The sequence below is a fragment of the Ursus americanus genome, chromosome 14 (assembly GCF_024610735.1).
Source record: "Ursus americanus isolate L20-20 chromosome 14, mUrsAme1.1.p, whole genome shotgun sequence".
Taxonomy (NCBI): domain Eukaryota; kingdom Metazoa; phylum Chordata; class Mammalia; order Carnivora; family Ursidae; genus Ursus; species Ursus americanus.
This window is the reverse complement of record NC_142140.1, coordinates 51895919-51906183: the sequence shown is the minus strand read 5'-3', so window position 1 is coordinate 51906183 and position 10265 is coordinate 51895919. Positions and strand designations below refer to the sequence as shown.

Genomic DNA, 10265 nt, shown 5'->3' with positions numbered 1-10265 from the left:
ACTTAAAGAAACAAAGAACATCGTGGTTCCTTTAAACTTGCAAACTGGATGAAGTAACAGAAATATACACAAATGTCCTTACAGGGCAACAAGGAGAATAAATAGTTAACATAGCAATAAGTTAAAACTACAAGAAGCTAAATTCGGCAAAAAAGTACAAGAAAGTTAACTGGTGCCAGTTTATGTCTTTTTTTTTTTTCCTTTTTTTTTTTTAATCTTTTCTGTGTGTGTTTTTTTCTTCCTTTTTTTTTTTGTCGCTTTTTTCCTCTTCTGTTTGTGTTTTTTTGTCGCTTTTTTGATTTTTTTTTTTCTTTTTGTTCCTTGCAGCAGAAGCTCCACAGACGTTTACTAACAAACACCGGGAGGGGTGGGGGAGAGAGAGCTGGGCAGTCAGATGGGGCCATGGCCGGACACCAAACGCAGGGACACCGGAGGAAGGGCGACTCAAGCTGAACTCGGGGTTTGCAATTCTCAGTTCCGACTGGGCCTGCTGCGGGGGGTGGGGGGCTGCGAGGGCTCCCAGGGGCTCCGGCCTTCGGCTTCTGTTGGAATTTTTTCTTTCTTTTTTTTTCCTTTTCTTCTTTTCTTTCTTTCTTTTTTTTTTTTCTTTTTTTTTTTTTAAAAAGAATGAAAACTAGGGGAATGGAAAGTGTCTGGACTTTCCAGACAGAAGCCGGGGCTGGGACTCGGGATGGGGGCTGCATCCACGGCCCTCAGGAGTTTGGAAAGACGGAAAAACCCAACAAACTGAAAGGGGGGTGACAAGTAGGTGGGAAGGGAATTCAGGGCTGGGCCCCTGGGCCCATCCACCCCAGGGTGGGGGGGTGCCTGGAGGGAACAGGGGGGTACTTCCTGCTGGGGAGGCCTTGGGGGAGGGGGAAGGCTCAGGGCCCAGCCTCCCCCCTCAGCCTCTGGGCCAGGGCCTCAGCCCAGGGAGGTTCAGCCCCAGGGACAGGGGGTCCTTTGGCCTCAAGTGTTGGGGGGGGGCTGCCTCCAGCCCACCGTGACGCCAAAAGTGAAACGAGGTATCGTGTGTCTGGATGCATGGATGTTGTGTGCACGCCTGTGTTCGTGGGCGGCAGGGACCACGGATGAGCCAGGAGAGAGCTCTGCAGAGAACCTGGGGCCGGGCTGAGTGGGGCCACGCGTCCGGAGGAGACCCGGGCGGCCTAGCTGGAGGAAGTGGACTGGGCCAGGGTCTGGGCTACGACCTCTTGCCTGGGCCTAAGGGATGCTATGGGCATGTCGGTGTCTCCAGGGTGTTGTATCTCTGTTTCTCCATGATTGGGTGTCTAGATTTGTGTGTCCAAATGTATCTGTCTCTGCTCTCACGCGTCCACGTGGAAATGTTTGCGTTCCTGGTCCACCTGTGGCCGCCTTTGCCCACGACGGTGTTTGCCCGCGGCCACATTTGTGTAGCCCCCTGCTTCGGTCTCCTGTGATTATCCACGTGTGTGTCTGCATGTCTGGCTCTGGCCAGTGAGCTCCTGAAGGTGTCCGGGTGTGTCTCTGGGTCTGTCAGTGCTTCTGTGTGTCCCTGTGGTGTGTGTGTGTGTGTGCGCGCGCACACGCGTGTGCGTGCGCATGCCCCCGCGTGTCTTTGCGTGGCTGTGTTTCTCTGTGTGGCCCCGTGGACCCCCGGCCCCCAAGCCCTGCTCCCTGCCCCTGCCCCAGTTGGTAAACATAACCTGCCAAAATATTTTCTTTTTTTTTTTTTTGTCTTTTTTTGTGTTTTTTTTTCAAGTTCAAGAATCCCCAGTAAAAATTCTCCACGAGGTCTTTTTTCCCTTTTTACAAAAATAGAGTTTTTCTTCCCCCCCACCCCCCCTTTTTTTCATTTTGTTTCTGTTTCCAGCCCCTCCCCCTGCTCCTCACACTCCATCCAGGGGCTCTGGGCCAGGGATGCCCACACCCCTCCTCCGTTTCGCTTTTTTGGGGATTTTTAAACCTGTTCCCCCTCCCCTCAGGCTCATCTAGGTGTTGGGGAGGCCTGGGCAAGGGGGTCTTGGAGGGCACCCCCAGCGCCCCCGCAAAGCCATCCCATGGAGGGTGGTCGAAGGTAGGGTGGGGGCACATCTCTGCTTTCTTTTTAGCCGAAAAAAGAAACAAAAACCATCGCCATGAACAAAACCAAGACGAGAGAGTAAACAGCCCAGCCTGGGGTGGGGGCAGGAGGACGGGTTGGGGGACCCCCAGGCACCCCCCATTCCCTGCAGACTCTCCCACCCCGAGTGCTCACCCTGTGGCTTCCGCAGGGACGCGGGGCCCTCGTGCCGTCGGTGGTCTGCCTGCGCTGTCTCTCTCGGGGCCCCTCTCTCTCTCTTTCTCTCTCTCTCTGCTGCCCGGGGAGGGTGGGGAGGGCGGGCGGCGGCGGCTCAGGCCTTGTGCTGTTTGCTGGTCTTGAAGGACACCTGCAGCACGCGCTCGCCCAGGCGGTAGCCGTTGAGGCTGGCGATGGCCATGGCCGCTTCGTCGTAGTTGGTCATCGTGACGAAGCCAAAGCCCTTGCACTTGTTGGTGGTGAAGTCGCGGATGACCTTGACGTTGGTGACCGCCCCAAAGGGCCCGAACAGCTGCCACAGCACGCTCTCGTCCGCCTCCGGCGACAGGTTGTACACGAAGATACACCAGCCAGCGCCCGCCGCGCCCCCCGACAGGCCCACACCCGCGAGGCCACTCATGCCGTCGATGGCGATGGGCGAGAACCTGGCGATGAGCGACAGGGGACTACTTTGGGGGTCACGCGGGCTCTGCCCTGACCCCCGGCACACCCCTGAGCCCCTGCGACCCCTGATGCTGTCGGGACTGCCGGCCGGTCAGTGATCCCTGCGTTGTCCTGACTCTGCCATGGCCTCGTGACCTCTGCCTCTGACCCCACCTGCATCTCCGTCCCGACATGTAGCCCTGGCCTGACTTCTGACCTTTCCTGAATGTCAGGCCCTCTCCCACAATCCTGCCAGGAGTCTCCATCTACACCCTGACCCCCTAACCTTTGACCCTACAGGGTCCTTGGCCCTGTAGACCTCTGGCCCCTTCCCCGCTCCTGACCAAGTACCCCTCCCTTGGCACCTTTTCCCACCCAACTCCCGCCCTCCCCCCGGCGACCCCACCCTGAAGGGCGGCACTCCGCTGCCTTCCTCTGCCCTTTGCCAGCCTTCTCCTGCTCATATTGTGTATTTAGCATCCACTCCCCTTTCCCTGTGAGGTTCTGTTCCCTGTGGAGCCCCAGCCTGGAGCAGCTCTGAGCGCAGCCGCACTTGGGAGGGTTTGTTGACTGACCCATGGAGGGACCGAATGAATGAACAGACAGGATTGGCTCCACCCTCATTCCTCACAGCCTCCCTCCCTTCCCAGGCCTGGCTCAGCTCAGGGGGGGGCCCGGGTCTGACCCATTCGGTGTGACCCCTGGGGACGAACTGCCTGCTCCCTTCTCCCCCATTCCGCACAGGTGCTGCCGCCTTGGTGACGTGAGCAGTCTCGGCAGGTCCCCGTCAGCCCCTCTCCTGCCCCCTTCACGGCCCAGTTGGCTGTTGTCTGTCTCCTCCCCACTAGACTGAGATAATGAACAACAGTAACCAGAATCGCAAGAGCGGCTACCTTTTATTGAGCGCTCACTATGTGCCAAGCACTGTGCTCAACGTCATGTCGTCTCCATGGGAGACCAAGTCTGGCTGGGCCACGTTGGGTCCCCAGCCCCGAGCCCAGCGCCGGACACTCAGTGCGTGCTCAACAGCTCATGACGCGGTAAACACAGGGACCCTCACAGGTCAGGGATGTGGACAACGTCGTGTGGGCCTCAAGGTCCACCCCAGACTATGGGGTAAGAGGGGGCCTTCTGTGACCCTCAGCAAAGACCGTCAGCTGTTGCAGACGGAGCTCAGACTTAGCATGGGAACCAGGGGGCTTGGCTGTGACCAGACCCAAGGCTGGGACCCCTTCCCTGGGCTGGAGAGCGCCCTGGACAGGCCCTCTGGGCCCGAATTCCATAGCAGCTCTTTCAAGGCATTTACTAGGCTCCACAGCCCCTACCCCTCCCAGACAGGGGGCAGACGCAGCTAAGCTGGCAGTCAGGTGGGGAGGCAGGGGGAGGGGGTGCACTGGGGCAAGAGTCCAAGGAGGGACAGTGGGGAGCTGGGGGCAGCGGGGCGGGGGCACTGTTACCTCTTGACTCCGTAGGCCATGTTGAGCAAATTATCCAGCCTGTGGAAGCAAAAGGGTGGTCACCCGTGGCCTCTGGGCACACCCCCAGCTGTGACGCTCGCCAGCCGGCCCGACTGCCCTCCCCGCCCCCACCCAGCAGGCCAGCAGCCCGGCCCTGCCCCCACCCGCCTGCTCCCCGCCCGGCTGGACACCGCCTGGCACGGAACCGTGGTCACTCGGGCACTGCCTCTCGCCTGCCCTGCCGCTGCCTGGCCTGCCCCCGTGTCCTGTCCTCCCCACCCCAGCCTACCCCGCCCCACTCGCCTGCCCCCACCCTGCGGGGCTCAGGTCCCCAGAAGGGGAGGTTCTCAGGTCTCTTTTGGGCAGTGCCTGGGCTGGGCAAGTGACAGTACCTCTTGGTGCCTCAGGGTCCCTGTTCATAAAGTACAGGCAAGACAAGCCCTGTCCTCATAAGTATATCTACCTGGAGGCAGCGCGGGAGCTCCACCCCTGAGACAGGGGGGCCCCAATCAGGTGACTCGAAAATGCTTAATACCGAGGGCACCTGGGTGGCTCAGTCGTTAAGGGTCTGCCTTCAGCTCAGGTCATGATCCCGGGATCCTGGGATCCAGCCCCGCATCGGGCTCGCAGAAGCCGGGAGCCTGCTTCTCCCTCTTCCTCTGCTCCCCCCCACCCCGCACTCTCTCCCTCTCTCTCTCTAATAAATCTTTACAAAAAATAAACTCTTAATACCATTAATACACTCAGTGCCCTGCATACATTGAGTGCCTGCTGCGTACAAGGCTTGGCCTCAACATCTGACAGACTCACACATTTCCCTTTTGCGGCCCTCAGTGGCCCCGGCGTGCGGATACCCTCCCAGTGTCCCTTTGGCCTGAGGAATGAGGTTCAGGGTAGGGGGCTGCAAGGCTTGGGCCCCCAGCATGTGGGGGTCCAGGGTGCCTGGGGGCGGGGTGGCAGGGGGCTTACCGGAAGCGCTGTGTCTGATGGTGCAGGGGGCCTGCGTAGCGCCGGGCTGACGACTGGTAGAGGTGAGTGAGCAGGGCCTGCCCAGTCTTCTGACTCGGGTTGTTGGCGAACTTGACCGTGATGGGCTCCGCGGCGCCCAGTGGCTTCTGCCCATTCAGGCCTTTGATGGCCTCCTCGGCCTCGATCCTCTTGTCGAAGCGGATGAAACCCACACCCCGAGAGACGCCTGCCAGGGAGTGAGGGCGTCATGAGGACCCTGCCCCTTCTTGTGACCCCCTCACCTGCTTCTGCCCCTGGCCCTGCCCGCCTTCTCCATTTCACCCCCCGCCCCCCCGCCGTGCCTTCGCCCAGTGCCCTGCCAAGTGCATCGTCCCCGGCAGCCTGACCTGTGACCTGGTCCACCAGGATCCGAGACGTGATGATGCGGCCATACTGGGAGAAGAGCTGCTCCATTTCTTTCTGGCTCATGGTCTTGGGGAGTCCACTGACATACAGGTTAGCATCTCGGATGGATGCAGAACTGGGTCTGGCATAGGACACCTGGAGGGGGGTGGGCCAGGTGGACAGAGGTGAGGGGAAGACCCTTTTCACAGATGGGGAGAGTGAGGCCACGTCCTGACCGTCAGCAAGCGGCAGAAGGGCCTCATCTGTTCCCTCAGTAACTATCTCTCAAGTAGTTTCCGTGGCTGGTGCCGGCCAGGGCTTGAGCGGGGGGACACGGCCATGGCCGATAATGTGGCCTGGCCTACATACAGGGGTGAGGGAAACCTGTCGCTGGGCCCTGGGGGGGCAGATGTCTCCCTGAGGACCCCGAGTCCCCAGCTCCTGCTCTCACGCCATACCTTCCGTCAACATGACATTTCCCGCTCCTTTGAAAAGTGAGCCCGGGACTCTGGCCCTGCTCTTTCTGACCACATTGGGGCCATCAGCGTCGCTCAGGTCTTCAGCCACCAGCTCGATGCTGATGACTCCCAAATGTCCATCCCCAGTGCGGGCCTGACCCCCAAGCTGCGTACCTTTGACACCTGCCTCTGGGCACCCCCCGAGGTCTCACAGTGGATCACACTCGGTGAGGCTGCATCCAGCTTCCAACTGTCCCCAGCTTGTGCCTCAGTTCAGTAATGGCAGCTTCGTCCTCCTGGGTGCTCAGGTCCCCAGCCTCCCTTGTCCCTCGTGCCCGTCTTTCACACCCACATCCAATGCACTGCTGATTCTTCCTCATTACCCGGAGTCCACAGACTTCCCCCACTTCTGCTGCTGCCTCCTGGCCCACCTCCCACCCTTCCTCACCCAGACCAGCACAGCAGCCTCTACTCTGGTCCCCACTCCCGCCCTAACCTCCCCAGTCTCTTTCCTCCACAGCTGCCAGAGGGCGCCTGTGAGCAACTGAGTCAGGGCACAGCCTTCCTTTGCTCGGAACCTTCTGTGGCTCCCACCTTCCCCAGAGTAAAAGTCCTTCTCACAGCCCACAAGGTCCTGCATAACCAGCCTACCACCCCACCCCCTCACTCTCATCTCTGCCCAGACTGCTCTGTTTCAGCCACACGAGTCTCCTCCTTGTTGCCCAAACACACCAGGCACACTTCGGCCCCAGGGCCTTTGCTCTGGCTGTTCCCCTCGGCCTGGAACGCCCTTCCTCTCCTTTCTTCTTCCAGTCTCAGCTGAAATGTCCTCCCTGTCCTCTTCCGTCTGAATTTGGTCCTCCGCCCCACCCCTAGCACTGTCTGCAAGCACTTCTCTCAGTGGTGAAGAAGACATGTTTTAGTACCGCCATTCGATTTCTGTCAGTAATTATGGTCCAGCCGCACAATGAAACTCTCTGCAGCTGTTTAAAAAATGGCGGACGTGTGTATTTATTTCCCAGAAACAGTGGTGAGTATTGTGAACTGGGGGAAAGAAAAGTCCATTTACACAGCAGCCAGTTGTGTGACCCCCTCTCGTTGTGTGCTTATCAGTGTCCTGGAAACACAGTTTGGAGGGGCCGCCCCCAGATGCTAACAGGTTGACCTAGAGCTGGCAGGGGCACTGGGGGCACAAGCTTCTCTTTCCACTTACTTCTGCCACTATTTTCTGAATCCTTCTAAATTAACCTCTGGGTAGATAAGGGTCATTGTCAAGGGTCTGGCTTTTGTTCGGCATGGTGATTTGGGAGGGCAGAGCACTTCATCAGAAATGACTAATTAAAAAACTAACAAAAGGAGTACATTGGGCGGGGCGTGGGTCAGGTGAGGGCGCCCCTGGGCTGGAGGTGGAGGGGTGCTAATTAATGCAATCGCGCGCACCTGGGGTCCTCCAGGAAACACACACAAACCCAGCGGCTGCTCTTTTTCCCGTAATAGTCATTCAAAATCATGGCCACGTACTCGATGGCTTCCACTCCGGCCCACGGGGCTGGGAGTTTTGAGGGGGGAGGGCTTGTTGACAATCAGAGTTAGGGGTGAGGCGAAGACGGGCCTCAGCTCCTGGGTGGGCGTTTGGGCTCAGGGGTCATTTGAGGCACCGAGCCGGTCTTCGGGGGTCTTTTCCATCCCCCCATAACGGGGGCTGACCGGGTCCCTCACCTGGGTGTGTGCTTGGCCACACCCCTTCACCAGGACAGGACGTGGGCAAAATCTGCCAGAGCATCCAGTCGGAGCGACCGTACAACAGTGCCACCCAGGCAGACACACAGACCCGCACGCACAGACACGAGGCCGCCCCGTGCCTCCCTCTGCACAGCCCCAGGGCCGACACCAGCCAAAGGGTGACTCAAGGCTGCCCAGACGTCCCCAGAGGCTCTGGGACAGAGCCAGAGACAGTATGAGTCGCAGAACCACACACCTGTCACCACCGCACAAGCCCACACCCCGAATGGGGCACAGGTAGACACACCCACACAACCACCCAGTCACAACCAGACACAGCCACACAGCCCCGCCGGGTCACAGCCAGAGTCACAGTGCGTCACGAAGCACCTGTGAAATAAACCCACATCCCACAGACACATAGTGACACACCCGCGGTCTGTAATAGCCAGACTCATGTGACAACACACAGTCCCGGTGTCCCACAAACACAATGGCTCACAGCCCAGGGCATCTCACATACACACACACACACACACACACTCACACTCACACTCACTGCACTGCATGCATACAGTGGCCCTCTGGATTTGTCACTCTCATGCCCCAGGGCTTCTGAGTCTAGTTGGCCATGGAGGGACCCGTTAGGTCATGACCTCATCCTCTCCCACAACGCACAATGGGAAGAGGAAGAGATTCCTGCACCTCTGTTCCCAGAGAGAACCAGGGGCCAGATGGGCACCCCCAGCTCAGCCTCCCCCAAGGTTCCAGAGCAGATTTGTGGGGTGGAGTCCAGACACCCCCAGGCATACCTAGAGAGGGGCGTTTCCATGGCGATCCCCCCCAGGGAATCTGGGCTAGTAGAGTCCCAGCTGCAGCTGCTGAGAGGGGAGGTTGTGGGGGGAGGGGCATTGCACAAAGGTGGGGGAGGGGATTGCCCCTAATCCCGCCCTCTCAGACCCTAATTAGGCTCCAGATGGCGGATGGGCCCCCATCCCTCCCCCATTTCCATGACAAAGGCAAGGGGGACTGCCCATCAGACCCTGGTCACTCTTCTCCGGCCAATGGCATGGCTACCTCCCTGAGCCACCAGAGAATGCGAAGCTGATATTCTCACTGACAAATAAGGAAACTGAGTTTCAGAGAGGCAGAGCCACTGGGCCCCAGGTGCCCAGCTAGGAACTCAGCGGAGAGTTTTAACTATTCAGGGGATGAGCCATGGAAAATGTTGGGTGGTAGTGGGGAAAAGGGTGTGTGGGGAGGGTAGGTGGCTGTAGGGGTTAAGTGGCAGTGAAGGGGGCAGTCCAAGTGGACAGTAGTAAGAGGGGCTGGGGACTGTTGCAGATGGGCAGTCGCGGGGGATGGGCAGCAGAGGGAAATGAGGGCACTAACCTTGATGGTCTTCGTCTGCAGTTTGAGGCCGTTGAGGGTGTTGATGGCTTTGTCTGCATCGTTGGGATCAGAGTAGTTCACAAACCCATAACCGAGGCTCTGCCCTGTGGGCAGGACCAGGATGATGACTTCCCCAGACCTATCAGTGTCCTCCCAGACCCAGTCCTGAGAGGCTGACTGCCATCACTCAAGGTTATGAGAATCAAGATCCCCACCTTACTGTTCCCCATGAGTACTAACTTGCCCTCAAGGACACTTCAGATCCCCCAGAGTCCTGCCAACCCCACTGACCCTGAGATACCCTACCATGGGTCACACCTGTCTCCCCATCACACCTCAGATCCCCCAGGGTGCCACCTGCCCCCATCACACCTGTACTCCTGAGACTACCACCTCTGTCCCCTCCCTCCCCACCTGCCAGCAGCCACACCTGTGATCTTATCCCGAACCAACTTGCAGGATTCGATGTCACCAATGCTGCCGAAGAGACTCTTGAACTCGTCCTGGGTCATGTTCTGGGGCAGGTAGTTGACGATAAGGTTGGTCTTGCTGTCGTCAGTGGCTCCGTTTGTACCAAGGAGTGGCCCGTTGGGCAGGGCCGGGCCGGCCGGGCCCCCCGCCACCTGAGACTCCATGGCCCCGAGTATCTGCTGGAGACAACAGGCCACACCCGCTCACGGCCCAGTCCCTACACAGGCATCAGTGGGAGTGAGGAACGGCTCAGTGGTGATGGATCAGTCATGTCTGACATGGGCTTAAACATGGAGAGAGGACAAGTATAGTAACAATCCCTTCCACTCCTTCAGCATTAGGCAAGCACCTTACATGTGATTTTACTGTGAAAAATTCCATATATAGATGCCATGTATGTCTGTTTGCTATTTGCCTGTTTGTCTAATAACAGTCTGTGTATTTCTAGAATAATAAGATGAACACTTTTGTCTTCACAATAAGAAATATAACATTTTTATTAGCTTTGAAGTCCTCATAAGCTCCTTCCTGACCATGTACTGCCCTCCTCCCACCAAAGGGAATTCCTATCCCAAATGTGTTAATATTCCTTTTGCTTCCTGAATAATTTCCCCACTAGGCATTTACACCCCCCCCCAGTTTTGCCACTGAGCTATTTTTTTTATTTTTCAAAAATTTATTCATTAGAGAGAGAGAGAGGAGGGGCAG

The 10265-nt window shown here is 58.0% G+C and overlaps 1 protein-coding gene across 2 annotated transcripts; it reads right to left on the bottom strand.

The window, feature by feature from the left end:
* Positions 1 to 1850: 1850 nt before the first annotated feature.
* On the bottom strand, positions 1851 to 9730 carry ELAVL3 (ELAV like RNA binding protein 3). 2 transcript variants are annotated; one of them, XM_045774549.2, is made up of 6 exons: positions 9517 to 9730; positions 9087 to 9190; positions 5517 to 5670; positions 5131 to 5356; positions 4162 to 4200; positions 1851 to 2727 (listed from the first exon to the last, which is right to left on the bottom strand). In XM_045774549.2, the coding sequence occupies exons 1-6, from the start codon at positions 9719 to 9721 to the stop codon at positions 2376 to 2378; spliced, it is 1080 nt and encodes a 359-aa protein (XP_045630505.2). In that variant the 5' UTR covers positions 9722 to 9730; the 3' UTR covers positions 1851 to 2375. The 2 variants fall into 2 exon arrangements, with proteins under 2 accessions (XP_045630505.2, XP_045630506.2); XM_045774550.2 differs by having other exon boundaries at positions 1851 to 2706.
* Between the last annotated feature and the right edge of the window lie 535 nt (positions 9731 to 10265).